Source organism: Clarias gariepinus, chromosome 5 (assembly GCF_024256425.1).
Source record: "Clarias gariepinus isolate MV-2021 ecotype Netherlands chromosome 5, CGAR_prim_01v2, whole genome shotgun sequence".
NCBI lineage: Eukaryota > Metazoa > Chordata > Actinopteri > Siluriformes > Clariidae > Clarias > Clarias gariepinus.
The window spans coordinates 28860101-28875213 of record NC_071104.1 but is presented as its reverse complement, the minus strand read 5'-3'; the positions used below and the strand labels follow the sequence as shown (position 1 = coordinate 28875213).

At 36.2% G+C, this 15113-nt stretch overlaps 1 protein-coding gene across 2 annotated transcripts in view; it reads right to left on the bottom strand.

The window, feature by feature from the left end:
• Nucleotides 1–4853: 4853 nt before the first annotated feature.
• The window catches only part of lrp2a (low density lipoprotein receptor-related protein 2a), a 74061-nt gene continuing 63801 nt past the window's right edge, over nucleotides 4854–15113 (bottom strand). For both annotated transcript variants that reach the window (XM_053496351.1, XM_053496352.1), the window contains 14 exons: nucleotides 14455–14598; nucleotides 14066–14231; nucleotides 13855–13983; nucleotides 13514–13734; nucleotides 13126–13305; nucleotides 12904–13017; nucleotides 12005–12095; nucleotides 11821–11888; nucleotides 11320–11437; nucleotides 10946–11066; nucleotides 9228–9335; nucleotides 8997–9113; nucleotides 8842–8913; nucleotides 4854–6242 (listed from right to left, as the gene is read on the bottom strand). In XM_053496351.1, the coding sequence (XP_053352326.1) occupies nucleotides 6072–6242; nucleotides 8842–8913; nucleotides 8997–9113; nucleotides 9228–9335; nucleotides 10946–11066; nucleotides 11320–11437; nucleotides 11821–11888; nucleotides 12005–12095; nucleotides 12904–13017; nucleotides 13126–13305; nucleotides 13514–13734; nucleotides 13855–13983; nucleotides 14066–14231; nucleotides 14455–14598 (1820 nt within the window). In that variant the 3' untranslated portion in view covers nucleotides 4854–6071. The remainder of the gene's footprint in view (nucleotides 6243–8841; nucleotides 8914–8996; nucleotides 9114–9227; nucleotides 9336–10945; nucleotides 11067–11319; nucleotides 11438–11820; nucleotides 11889–12004; nucleotides 12096–12903; nucleotides 13018–13125; nucleotides 13306–13513; nucleotides 13735–13854; nucleotides 13984–14065; nucleotides 14232–14454; nucleotides 14599–15113) is intronic.

Below are 15113 nucleotides of genomic sequence, written 5' to 3'. Positions count from 1 at the left end.
AAATCTACATGACATGTGAGCCAGCGTTGCTGACATCTCGGATAAACGGCTCATTTAGATAACTTCACGTAGACCAGTGCTGTAAAGCTCTTCCTGCAACTTCAGTAACCAATCTATATTTTGTACCAAAATGACAAAACAAGGGTTCAGCTTTTTCATGAACCTAATATCAGATATCAGATCATGTTTATCATGTTTAATATTGTGTAGCCTGCAGTTTTCACATATTTCCTCTTCGTCTTATCTCCATTTAGATATTTTTCTATTACTTAATTTGTATTTAGTTTAATTGGCTTTACCTGTTCATCCCTCAAATATTACTAATATGATCAGTAACCATAAAACTCAGTGTATGAGAAAATACAAGAATGAACCAGAATGTGTATAAATATATCTGTAAATGTATTTTACAACCCATCTGGGTTGTCTAAACAAAACAAAAAAATCATTACATTTTTGTGTGTTAGACATGGCACCATTTGAAATCTTAATCTCAACCTCAAATAACATTTTAAATGTAGAATTACATAAATTGATTGTTAAATAGTATCACACAATTATCAAACCGTGATGGTTGACTAGTGGCACAATAGCACAATGATTAGCATTGCTGCCTCACGAGGTTCATATCTTACCTCTGGTTTTTGTGCGTGTTAAGTTTGTGATTAGTGGGTTTCCTCAGGGTGCTCCAGTTTCGTCCTACAATCCAACAACTGTGTAGGCTGATTGGTGTTTCAAAATTGATTGAATGTGTGTGTGTGCGCTTTTCCCTACAGTGGGTTGGCACCCCATCTGGCGTGTACCCTGCCGTGTGTACTTATCCTCTGTACTGTTGCAGGGAGCCTGGAACCTATCCCAGAGGGCTAAGTAGTATAGATTATGGATGGACATTGCTGGACTTGATGCATGTCACAAGAACATTACACGTAAAATATAAAGAGTAAATAGCTTGTTGCATGTTTGACCTATACTCTGTGTGTGAAGCTTGTTGTGCATTCATAGCTACAGGTAATGCCAACATCTGTATGTTTAAGATCTCTATCTTAGAATCTATTTTAATTGGAGGGTTGTCATTTTTACTACTACCCAACCCAAAAATTATATAATTGATAATATAATTCATATAAATAATATTATCAGCTTTTAACACCACTTGGAGTAGTGTTGGTAGTGTGCATTGTACCAGGTTTATTCAGAAAAAGCATGATAGACTATGGTCTTTTTCAAGACAGTTTTAAAAAATTATGGGACACACAGCTACAAGATAACAGGGTTGTCTATGGGAGTGACTACTGTACATTGATAAAGATTAGCAGAACACATTGTAATAGAGAAATAATATGCATCTTTTGTTTTGGAAGACTAGGTGAAAACTTTTAACTCATTAACATCTTTACAATTTGGCACACCTACTGTATAATGGGAACCATAATCTAAAAGCAAATTGAATATCTATTGTCATTTTGCTAAAATATACACAGGATTATCAATTATAGTATACCACTAAACTGGTGACAGGATTCTGGGCACCCAATGCTCACCCATAAAATAAGTTTTTAATGGGACCTGTTTAATTTTTATTTGTATTTTGAGCTTTTTCCTCTTGTACCATATTTCTTTATTTTGCAGCATTTAAAAAAATAGGGCCAACATAATGTTTGAAAATGTTACTTAGTACTTATGTAACTGAAACTGAAATACATTCTGCATATGTAAGTATATAACCTACTGTATAAGCAGATGAACCACACAAAAAACTATTATCAAATTATAAACAAATAAAAAATGCTTATTAAAAATAACACAATACAGTGTGATTACGAATAACACAGTTTATGAGTGTTCCGCAAGACGAGCAAAGATTTTTAATAATTTTTTACTTGAAAATTGAGCAAGTCTTGGTTTACGAGTACTGAGTATCATGTAGCATGCGCTGCTTGTTTTAACGCAGAGCGTCATGTGATCACAACTGAGCCAATGTTTTTTCTCTCTTGCGCTGCAAAATTGTGGGTAATCGTAAAGTCTCATACTTGTATAATCAACATCCGTGCACGCGTGTACTGTTTCCTATAATAGTGTGACCACATGTGTGTGCGTAAAATGTGTTATTTTGCGTTTGTATGCGTGTGTGTACAGTGCGTGTGTACTGTTTATTATAGCATGCATGTTTAAAGCAAAAGAAAGTCTCATTAGAGAGGTTAAAGATCTATTTTCTCCCTCTCTGTATCAGCCTGTTATGTTTGTGTGTTTTACTTTACAGCAGTGATTCCGTTAATGTGTGTGTGAAACTCAAATTAAAGAGGAAAAAGGTTTCCTTGGTAAAATGAGTAGGGGGAGAGGAGGGGCTGATTCCTCCTCTCCTCTTACTTTAGCTTCACACACATACACAAACACACATACACACACAGCACCTGCGCACATAAATGGAAACTTTTAATTTTTTTAAATGGTAAATTGCAGGTTAATTTGTTTTTTTACTTTGTATTTATTATTTTTATGTATTTTTTTTTGAGCTGTGGAACAAATAATTTTAGTTTCCATTATTTCTTCTTTAATTTATAAGTGTTTTGGGATACGAAACGCTTCCAGGACGAATTATGCTCATAATTCAAGGTTCCACTGTATCTTATAAACAGCATGTATTATACTATTTTAGTAAAAGCAATGATTGCAGGGAAGAGCACCTGAATGATTGTATAATGCCAGAGGTGCCGGATTTTCCTTTACTCTCCGGTCAAACCCATCCCAAATCATCTCAGTTGGATTTAGATCGGGTAATTGTAAAGACGCAGCCATCTGATGCAGCACTCCATTGTTCTAATTGGACAAATAGCTTCTAAATAACAAAAAGTTGTCACGTTCAGTGGACTTGTGTTGGCGTGGGATAAATGCAGAGGCAGCAATGATGGTTAGATTGTTTTTTAATGATAATTTAAGCAAAACTGAAACTCGAGCACAACAAAAGACTTTATTATAACTACAGCAACCAAAACAACAACAGAAACAAATGCTAGACAACTAAACTGAACTTAACCAGGCTATTTATAATAATCCAACTAATGAGTCGCCTCGGTTCAGGTGAGCGCCCCCATCACCTGAAAGAAGTGCATTCTGGGATATGTAGTTTGCAACTTAACGAAAACACAAAACGGAGTCTTTGGGTGTTAGGCGCCCTCTAGGGGTTAACCCTCACAAAAGTGTTATGAGGGAGCACTCCAATATGGCCCCTAAACAAATATATACACTCCAATTTTTATCATATAAAAAAAAAAAATCCCCCAAATATTTATTTCTATAGAGATATATTGTTTATCTTTCAGGCCTTTTTTTTAGGTTTCTCTTTTATTAACTTCTCATTTTCTCTCAGTTTTCTTTTTTCTTTACACATTTCTGTTCAGTTTTCTCTTCTCTCTTTGTCACGTAACTGCTAGGTGTTGGACTGTGGGCATGGTGTGGCAGGCATAGACGCAGAAGGGGATAATGTTGAACAAAGAGTCTTTAATATAATAAACCAATCAAACAAAACAGGAACAGTTGGCTTTACTTGGGAGCATATGAACAAAACCAATAATCAACTAATACACAGACTAGGGTTTACACACACTAATAGACAATACAGACATGGGACACCAACTGGATGAGACAAGACACACTAAACCGCCTAGAGGACTAAACACAAGGGACAATACATGCTAGGGGCTAAAGTAGGCTGGAGTTGCCCTGGCTGAATAATTACAACCCTAGCATTGACTGGCTGACCCGTTCTATTTCAAACTGGGAATGTCTGTGCCCTAAGCTGCCTTAAGTGCACTCAACCCCCAGTTTCAGTGCCTCCTGCCCCAGTACCCCTTACTATTGCCCTTCAGCGATCGAGCTCTCCCCGATCGGCATACATTGGACCCCGAACCCATCAAAGAGTTTTGTAGCATCCAGATTGACTCTCGGATATCGGGAGCCTGAACGCCCCACACCTAGTGGTGTATTTATTTAAGATGTCCTCATACCGCCGCACTTCATTTAGGTAGCACCAGTAAGTTAACAAAGCCAAAGAAACACTGCATTGTGCTTCCTCAGCATCATCCACTTTTTCAGCTGGAACTAGGGCCTTAAACAAGGTGGAGGAAATTTATAAACAGTTCCAAAGATAAGTCAATGTTGGCATAAAACCTTCAGGCGCTTGTTAGAAAGATGAAGATGAAGAGGAACTTCATCTTTCAGCATGACAATGACCCAAAGTATACATTCAAATCAACAAAGGAATGGCTTCACCAAAATAAGATTAATGTTTTTAATGGCCCAGACCTGGTCAATTTGACCTGATTAAATTGAAAATCTGTAATACAGACGGATCTACAGGAGATGTGACAGATTTCGAGCGTTTTTGCAAAGTTTTGCAAAAATATTGCAGGTCACATTAAAGGTGGAAAATATTCTGAAATAATTTATCTTGGTCTCATTTTTTATATCACAAAAATCTGGCATTCTATTAAGTGTGTAGACCTTTTATATCTATTGTATATCAGAGTTTGATAAACCAATGGCCATTGTTTGTCAGCATTTGTGTATATCAAGCCAGGCCAGGTATTTGAGCTTCAGATCAGTGACATTCGTGATTGTGATTACCATTTTAAAGGAACTGATATAATTGTGTGACAATTCCTGGCTTCACCTAACCAATTTCCTTAAATAATATAAAGATGCCTTGGTCTTTCGTCATATTTGGCAAAAAAGGCAAATATTCCACAAATTCTTCCAATGTATATAAACTTATGAGCAGAACTATACTTATATAACAATAATATAATATAAAATGTACAATATCTACAAACCAAAAAAACAACTCTAGGCAAAAGTCACCATAAAACAAGAAATTTATTAATTTTACTCAGCAGCATTTGACAGATTTTTTTTTCCAGTTCAGAAATGTTAATTTTGTTCTTTCATTCATATACAAAATATTCAGTAACACAGAATTTGTCTTTATTAGATTAGCCAATAGTGAAATCATTGGCCAAAATCAGAGTATACATACTACATGCTACACCACACACGTCACAGTTCAATTTATTTCAGAATAAAAAAAAAGTGTGATATTAGATATCTTTGAAAATTCTAGATACAAATCACTAATGATAACGTGTTATTGTTTTGATATCAGTCCCTTTCTCCTAAATAACAGGAATCCTCTTAAAATACTAGTGAAACATTTCAGTATTCACCTACTGTAACAAAATAGTGAACAGATAATGAAAAGCCATTTACAGGACAGACTGGTTTAATAAATTTTAAACATGATACTTCCACCCATAGTGTAATTCCATCAGTTATTTTAATTTAATACAAAAATCATACCTGTAGTTAGGTCAATCATACTTGGATAAGGACCAATAATCTTTAGCACTTCATAGATCTATAATTGATAAAATTGTGTATTATTCATGGATGTGTGATATTCATATTTATATGACCATAGATACTGCTGAGGAACAAGTTGTGAACAATGGACCAAAACAGGACTTGGCTCTTTTTCACTGTGTTGGCCAGTCCACAGATGAGGTATATAAATATGTAGGATGAAATGAGTGTTGTTAATTTCACTGGCAAATATTATATAAAATTTATATGCAAGCCCTGGTAATAAATCACAGTGAAGTGTATTAGCTATACATTACCATGTTTGCCTGTCACTTTGTTTATCTATAAAAGAAAGCATAATCTGCTGCACAATATTCTATTAGTTATTACCAAAAATCTTTTTAAATTTACAAATGTACAACATATTCATAACATCAGTAGTATCAGTGCAAAGATATACATATAGTACATCACAATAAAAAAAATCATAAACATGAATTGGCATAAGAAACAGCAGAAGGCACAGTCTCCATAGACTTTTTAATTCTGTCATAAAAAAACATCTTATCTAGTGTTCTCAAAATAATCTTAAGTTTCATTTTTGTACACAGTCTGCATATAAAAATAAATTCTGTGCAAAGAGGGACAGAGTGTGTCTTTTCCCCTTTGTATTTGTATTTGTGTGTGTAAGAGAAAGAGAGCAAGAAGTGGGACGGCTATATGTCACTGTCCTCTTTGACAAGGTTGGCTGTGTCTTGGAAGGAGTCTTCTGTTGGTGAGTACATGCTAGATTTCTCTCGTTTCATGGGCTTTGGAGGCAGCATTACAGGAGGCGGTTGGCTGGATGAAGTGTCCTCTGTACCCAAAGCAGCCTGTTTGTCCTGCATCTAAAAATCATACAATAAAGCTGAATAATTGGCATGCTGTATAGTCATTAAAATAGGTCAAATTCTGACATGTTTCAGACCTGAAACCTGCTGTGATGACCCTTATGGTGTTTAACATTCTTTTTTTACTTTTTACTGCCCTTCTTAAATGTATATTAGTTTGTTTATGTAATATAATCATGTGAAGGCCTGGATTTAATTCCCAGCCAATGCCTAAGCTACAGCCACTAGATGCAGTGCCAGTCCTAAACCAGGATAAAAAGGGAGAGTTGCGTCAGGAAGGGCATCCGGCGTAAATCCTGTGCCAAGTTTTTTGTGCGGATTGAATGGGCCGTTGTGACAACTCCTCGATGGAAACAGCCGAAAGACTTAAAACACACTCATTCTTCTTTTAAGGGTGAAAATAATTTTTGAGTTGACTATACACTACCGTTCAAAAGATTGGGGTCACTTTCTAACTCCATGATCGTTCATAATTTTTATTTCTTTCTACATTGTAAAGGAAGCTGAATGCGTCCAAAAAATGCATTAATCTCCTTTAAACAGTCTCGTCTGCGGCAGAGGTAGGTTTTGGTCTCGCCCTCCTGGGATGGCCTTCATGAGAGCCAGTTTTATTATGGTGCTTGACGGATTTTGCAAATGCACTTGACAATACTGTTCCTGCAAAAACTATTATAGAAAGGCTGACCTCTGTGTCTTTGAATAACAACTAACTGTTGTTTTTGTTGTTGTTACGTAATTACCTTATTCCATATGTGTTATATTATAGTTTTGAAATCCCCAGTATTGTTGTAGAATGTAGAAAATAAATCACTAAACAAAAACAAAGAAATTTGCAAGTGACCCCAAACTTTTGAACGGTAGTGTACATTGCTTAAAAGAAATGTTTTTGAACCCCAGTACCCCTGTAAATTTCAATTAGAAGTCTTATATCTTACCGATCAGCCAGACCATTGACACCACATAACAAACACATGAGCATTGATTATCAATTATATTAAAACCTCGGATTGCAAATAACGTGGTTTACGAGTGTTCTGCAAGACGAGCAAAGATTTTTAATAAATTTTGACTACAAAAACGAGCAAGTCTTGGTTTAAGAGTAACGAGCATCATGTATTACGAATGCGCTTCTTGTTCTGACGAGTGTCACGTGATCAAAACTGTGCCAACGGTTTTTCTCTCTCTTGTGCTGCGGAATTGTGGTTAAATCGTCTCCCCTGCTGGGTCTTAGTCCACGTCTCTCACTGGTATAATCAACATCCGTGCATGCATGTACTGTTTACTATAACACTGTGACCACGTGTGTGTCTGTGTGTGTGTGTGTGTGTGTGTGTTGTTGTTGTTGGTCTTTCGGCTGCCTTCCGTATGGCAGGCGAAACACCTACCACTGAGCCACCAGCGCATGTGTACTGTTTCTTATAACAGGTGTGTGCGTGCGTTTAAAGCAAAAGAAAGTCTCATTACAGAGGATAAAAATCCATTTTCTCCCTCTCTGTTATGTGTGTGCGCGCATAATTTGACACCGTGCCGGGTCACACACTCTTTCAGCTTTAGTGTGTTTGTGTGTAAAGCAGAGAGGGGGTGCTTTACACACACAAACACACACACTAAAGCCAAGAGAGTGTGTGACTCGGCACGGTGTCAAATTATGCGCTCACACACATAACACACACTCGCGACTCTGTGTCGCGATCCATTTCAGGTTTCGATTCAGGTTCATTTGTTTGTTTGTTTTACGTTACAGCATTTCGTTAGTATTCGCGCTCACAAGTGACATTAGCAATGTTCCTTGCTAATTTTGCCGACAAAACAGTCTTTCCGTTAATGTGTGTTTAAGTAAAATTTAAATAAGAAAGGAGAAAGATTTACTGTGTAAGAAAGTCTTATTAGAAGGTTAAAAATCCATTTCCCCCCTCAGCCTCTCATATGTCTGCGCACACACAGCGCCTGCGCGCATAAGCGGAAACACTAATCTGTCGGGATTTATTTCTCCTTTTTTTAAAGGTAAAGTGCAGGTTAATTTGTTTTATTTTTACCTTATATTTAGTATTAATTATTTTATGTATTTACCAATACCTTCATTCTTTTATTTTTTTCAGCCCTTCTGATGTATTGGTGTGCTTCCATCATTGTCCTATTGCATGACTCAGTTTTGATCAAGCTTTAGCTGTCGGACAGATGGCCTTATACTGTATTTGCCTCTAGAGTACTCTATACAGAGGAGTTCATCGTTGACTTACTGTAATGACTGCAAGGTACCCAGGTCCTGTGGCTGCAAAAACAAGCTCAAATCATCAGCCCTCCTTGGCTGATGTTTAGCGGCACCTGGCTGCAACTTACCCTCTTAAATCCTGTTGTAAATCCAGTAATTGGGTACTTGGCATTGCCCGCATGCTTTTTCTTTTTGGCTTCATTTTTGTTACATTTTTTCACAGTGGCATTATTTATGTTCTGTGTTTGCCTAATACTGAGACCCACTATGATCAAATGATGTTTTTTTATGTTTTTACACACACAAACACAAATCAAATTTAAAAAGGGGGCACTAAAATTTACACTTGACTGTATATGCCAACTGTTGGTAATACAATCTCACCTCTGAGTACGTTGGGTTTTCAAATGTTGTACTTGGTTTCAGTTTTTTCTTGAAGAAGTTCCATTTAGAACCCTAAAAACATAAATAAGTAATATTAAAAAAGGCAGGCTGTATTGTCAACATATTTAGCTACTTTTAATTTGCTCCTAAAGTACCTGTGTTATCTTGGGATCTGTTGGAATATTTTTCACCTCCACCGATTGCTGCTGTTCATTATACATGGGATTCGCAAATACATTCTCTGTTGAATCACCACTTATATTCACAGTCACCTGTTCGAATGCAGAAGTAAAGCACCATATGTCTTTCTGTATCACCAAATGTAGGCCAGTGTGTTGTTATAAAGGGACATACATGTGGTAGAGTATGTTCCAGTCCTGTTTTACCTGTGTGGCATGTATGACTGCAGCGGCACCAGTTCTGCCTGTTGCAGTGGAATAAAGAGGATTTTCAAATGTGACAGGTTCTCGTCCAGCATTTGTAATGTTCTCATTCTGGTAAAACAGAATAGTTAAGACATCAGAACAAACCTAATAATTAAATCTACAAAACACAAAGTAAATTAATTACACCAATTTCTTGATTTAAAGGTACATTCAAAAGAACACAAACATTTATAAGAAGAAGAAGCCGTTCACTGATGAGTGTATTGAGGAATTATGGGAAAAAGAAAATGACAGGACTATGCAAAAGTCTTAGTTTTTTTTCTTGTTTGTTTTTTTGGCACATGTGTTATAAATGTTTATGACTGGATTATTAAGTCAGTACAAATTAGTATTCCAGCAACAATAGGAAAACTAATGCAAGCCAAAAAAGAAAGCAGCACATTAAGTATAAGATCATTTTTTAGACAAAAAAAAAAAAAAAACTTTCTAGGTTTTGTAGACCTGCAAAAAAAGAAGTATGTGTGACAAAGTATTTAAAAGAACTGTTAATGAGAATATTAATGCTTTTGACAAATTTGCTTCTAAGACATGTAAAGTTGCAGAAAGCTATAAATTACACTGTAGTGCTGCTTCATGATATTTTTTAGCAATAGCAACTACATTAATGTACCTTACCCAGACTGTTAAACAGGATAAATACCAGCTAAAGTTATAAATATTTTCATAATGGTAATAAATAAGCCCTGTTATATACTAACAGCCTTATACTACCTTAATCTCACTCTAGGAGTTTAACATGAGCCTTTCATGCCTCCAGTATTTTTTTTTATAAAACATTCATGCAATGCCACGAAATGTGTTTGCAGGTACCTTTCAAAGAAAATTCTCCAAATAAGTGCATGGATAATTGAAAACAACCCATGTGTGCGCCTAAGAAGTCACGTCAGTAGTTTTTACAACATGGAAGTGACCAATCCAGCTTCCCTAAAAATTTCAGGCGTTTTTAAAGAATGATTTTATATGTGCCCCAAAAATGGCCATTTTTCAGGATTATTTCAAACAATCATAATTTAAAATGCAAATTATTCATATTATTTTAAGAATTGATACTGAAATTGGTGTACGCTTCTAGAACCATATGACCTGTAAAAATTGTTGCTTAAATTAAAGCATTCCGTGCAAAATTACAGAATTAAATTACTTTTTTTTTTTTTCCCAAAAAATCTGCAATGTCTATCACCATGTCGAATTTTCAGGTTTAAGCCTTTTCATGTGAAATCAATTGTAAATTGGCCAAGTTTCATCTGAATGACATTTGAAATCATTGAAAGATTTGAATACAAAAAAAAGAAAATGTGTTTCTTTTTATCTAATAAAAATATAAATGTGTATGCATATTTACAATAAATTAAGCATAAATCAGATCAGGAGATAATAAGCATTAAGTATTATGAAAAATAGTTTTATATGATCCTATCTAAAAATGCACTTTTTTCACCTATAGAAGGTGAGACACTTTTTAGCACCAATACCATGTTTTGGCCGAGAATAATTTATGTGGACCTCTCAGTCATGGAAAAAAATTTACTTGTAACATTAAAAGTCAAACTGGAGGTTAATCCTGGATCTTACAGATGATCCATGTGAACTAGATGTGCATTCAATAGCTGAAGTTCTTGCACCTAGTTATAAATTAGAGCAGAGAGTTTAAGGTTTACCAGCTGCATGTCTCTATCGATGAATGATACCCCAAGAGTCTGAGGATCCATAGTGACATTGTCCCCTGAGCGGAATGATACACCGTTTCCTGTGTCACTTGATTTGGACAGGCTGCTTAAGCTAAACAACATAGAGAAAGAGAGAGAGAGAGAGAGAGAGAGACTAGGTTTGCTTTGATAATAAATGCATTTCTGTTATTTTTACTTATAGTACATTAATTACTGGTCCCTTCTGCCACAACTCAGATTCAGTTGTTTATGAATGACAAAAGGCCTACCAATGCAGCAGTAATCATACTCTAATAGGGGATGAAAACAAGCTTGTTCTTTTTACTGCTTAGGAGTTTGAGTGCAGATAAATTGTAATGGAGTACCTGGGTAACTTGGGCATTGACGGTATGAGTGAGCCTGTGCGTCTGTAGTTCAGGAAAAGTCCAACAGCAAGAGCTCCACTTAGGAGAATAACTATCACTGTCAATAGTACAGCGACTGCTAAAATGAGAAAAGGGTAAATATATGTGAGACACTGGATATCTGTGAGTCACGACTGCACTCAGTTGAAGAAAATGTTAATACCAAGCCTGTATTTCATTCACCTCTGCTGAGTAATACAGTGTGAATAATGCAGTAAGAAAATGCCCTTAGTTAGGACATTTAGTCAGAGCCCTTGAAATGCAACAGTAAGTAAAAAATATGAAGGAACTAAGATAATAATGAATAATCCATCATGCATTCAACAGCTTTTTACCTAAATCAGCTAAACACACACTACAAGAGTATGTCATTTACTAATTTCATTAATGTTTAAAACACTTGATAAACAACACTACATGGCTGGTTTTAACTCTTTTGGAAAGTGAGAATAATTCTGACACCTGTTCCAGCAGGTGCTCCTCGGGACTTTCCTATTTCACAATGCCTTCCTGAATAACCATACGGACACCTGTAGGGGGCAGAATATCAGATTTAATGGGTAACAAATATGATGTTTACACCTGTTCATATACTTCATTAAACAATCATTGAATGACTGAATGAACTTCCTACAGTTAGACTCACTTGCATTTTGGCATGCCCGGCTTATCAGAGGAGCATGTCCCACCATTAATGCATCCGCATTGAAGTGGCATGGCTACTTCTGGCTGGATGGCTATAAGGGTAAGAGCCAAACAAATATTAAAAAACAAAACAAAGCATTATATAAGAAAACACCAAGAATAATGATGGATATGTCACGTTATTCAATTTTTATACAGATCCAGCAGACACATGAATCGTACAGTGTTTGGTCAAAAACAGTAATAGTGTGATTAATTCTATACTACAACTATCAAAAGGCTGATGTTTTAAAAATGAAATGGCTTGGTGTGTGATGATTTATAATTCTCATGGTGATGTTTGTATGCAGTGCTACGTATATACTGTACATTGCCTGGCCAAAGAAATGTCTCGCACTTGTGCATTGCATTCAAACACTTTCTTAAGCTGATGCATCCATCACTCTGGAATAGGATCAATCATCTGGACTCATCAGACAACATAATCATTTACCATTGCTTTAAAGTCCATTCTTTATGCTCCAAAGCACATTGAAGCCTTTTTAACAATTGGTTTTCTAATGGCCACACAACAGTTTAGTCCTAGTCATGTGAGTTCTCACCACATTGTGTGTTTGAAAACGCTCTTACTTTGATTATTACCATACAGTATCTGTGATTTCTGTTGCCAATTTATTTGGCCATGCATTATAGTATAGCTAAAAGTATGTCTTTTTTGTCTATTTTTTGGAAGCTTTGGATTTTGAAAGTTTTGTTATAATGAATGGTAGTTTAAGGAGGTGAATGCCCATAATCTTGAATATAATACCATCACATAATATATCTTAAATGTATTAAATACTGTTTTTTTTATATATATATATTTGACTGCATAAGCTTGCAGTGTAACACGCCTTATACCTGCATCACACTCATTCTCACTGACTGTGGAAGAACCTTGTGGACAGGCGCAAGTGTATCCACCAGGGCGAAGCAGACACAAATGACTACATACATCCTTGCAGGGGTTTGAAACTGAAAAAAAAATCATTACTGACATTATTTTATGAAACATTAAAGTAAATGCTTTCATGAATTATAAATTAACCAACTGTAATCACTGTGTGAGCAACTGCATCTTACCTGAGCGGTTGTATCTATGCTCATGATAGATGCGGACCTGAGTCAGCCACGGGTTTATGGCCAGTACTTTCACTTTATCCCCCTTCCCAAATTTATTCACCTTCCACACTTCACCCCTGACCTTTGTTGTCCAATACACATGTCCTTCAAACACATCAAGACTGTAGGGGTTTCCAATATCTGTAAACAAGACCAGTGTGAACTTTAAAGCAAAAATCCTGAAGAAAATTACATCTAAAATAACTGGCGTAAATTATATGATAAATGGCAGAATTGTGTACATAAAAAATTTAATTAAACCAAGGAAAAAAAATGTACAGAACTGAAGTTGATCCTTGCAATAACAATATATAATGTGTATACTATATTTTTAACTATGGTATGTAACCTCCTGACATGACGATCTTCCTGTCAGTTCCATCTGTGTTCATCGACTCAATAATGTTCTCTTTGGAGTCACACCAGTAAATCCTGTTTCCATTAAGGTAATCTAGAGTGAGTCCTGTTGGCCAACCCAGATCCTCGTCCAGCAGCACCTGTCTGTGCTGGCCATCCATCCATGCTGCCTCAATCTTTGGCCTTCTACCCCAGTCAGTCCAATACATCATACTGGGTGAACAAAAACACATACACAAGATGTTTAGTGAGAAGAACATTTGGAGAATAGAAAGCGGACTACTATGTATATTTTTTGTAAATACAGTGCAATTAGAATGGTAAAGTGCTTACCCAAGAGCTGGGTTGACTACTATTGCAGCTGGTTGGTCTAGAGCAGAATAGATTAGCCACTTCCTGTACCGCCCATCCAGCTTTGCCACTTCAATACGATTAGTGCCAGCATCTGTCCAGTAAATGTGTCTAAAATAGAAACCAAGAAAGCACGGAAATCAGACAGAATGTTAACCAAAAATAACTAAACACACAAAATTATTGTACATACCGACCAATCCAGTCCACAGCAATTCCATCAGGACTGGAAATGTATCTAAGGTTGAGATCTACATCTTGCATTTGGTTACTACCATGATCATCAAATGTGGTCAAATATGCCCTCTTTATTGAGCCAAACTGTCCTGCATGACCCAGAACGGTCCAGTACACAATACCTACGAGGAGATTAGTGTTAAGCAGTACAGTGAAATGTCCGTGAATTAAGAAACCAGTAAGTAAGCCATCAAGATAATGACATATAAAATAAATGCATTAATACAAAAAAGTAAATATATGATAGTGTTTCATTAAACAACTTAAATAAGTTAAACTGAGATAAATACAATTCTCTTGCAGAACATTGTTTAACTGGTATTTCTAGATAGCGTGAGGTCTTACTGAGTCCCTGGTCCTCTGGGTCCCAAATATAGTCCAGAGCTTGAATGTGTTCAGCATTATCAACATAGTCTGAGTACTGCTTAGACTGCAGGTTATAGCGACGGATACGCACATTATCAGGCAACAACAGCACTGGAGGATTGCCTGAGATAAAGAATGGACATTTAACATTATAAAGAGATAGTAAAAGGGACATGGTTAAATAAAATAAACAGTCAGTATCACATAAGAGCTACAGTGGAACCTTGGATTATGAGCATAATACATTCCGGAAGCGGCTTGTATTTCAAAGCACTCGTAAACCAAACCAAATTTTTCCCATAAGAAATAATGGAACATCAAATTTTTCGTTCCACACAATGTTTATGTGCACAGGCACTCTGTGTGTGTGTGTGTGTGCGTTTGTGTATGTGTGTAAAGCTCAAGTAAAAGGAGAGGAGGAATTAGACCCCAGTCTTCCTCTTCTCGTCTTACACAGTAACACTTCTTCCTCTCTTATTTGAGTTTTTCACACACACACACACACACACACACACACACACACACACACACACATTAACGGAAAGACTGTTTTATCGAAAGAATTAACGAGGAACATCGTTAATGACATTCGCATGAGCGGATACTAACAGAATCACTGCTGTAAAGTAAAAATAAAA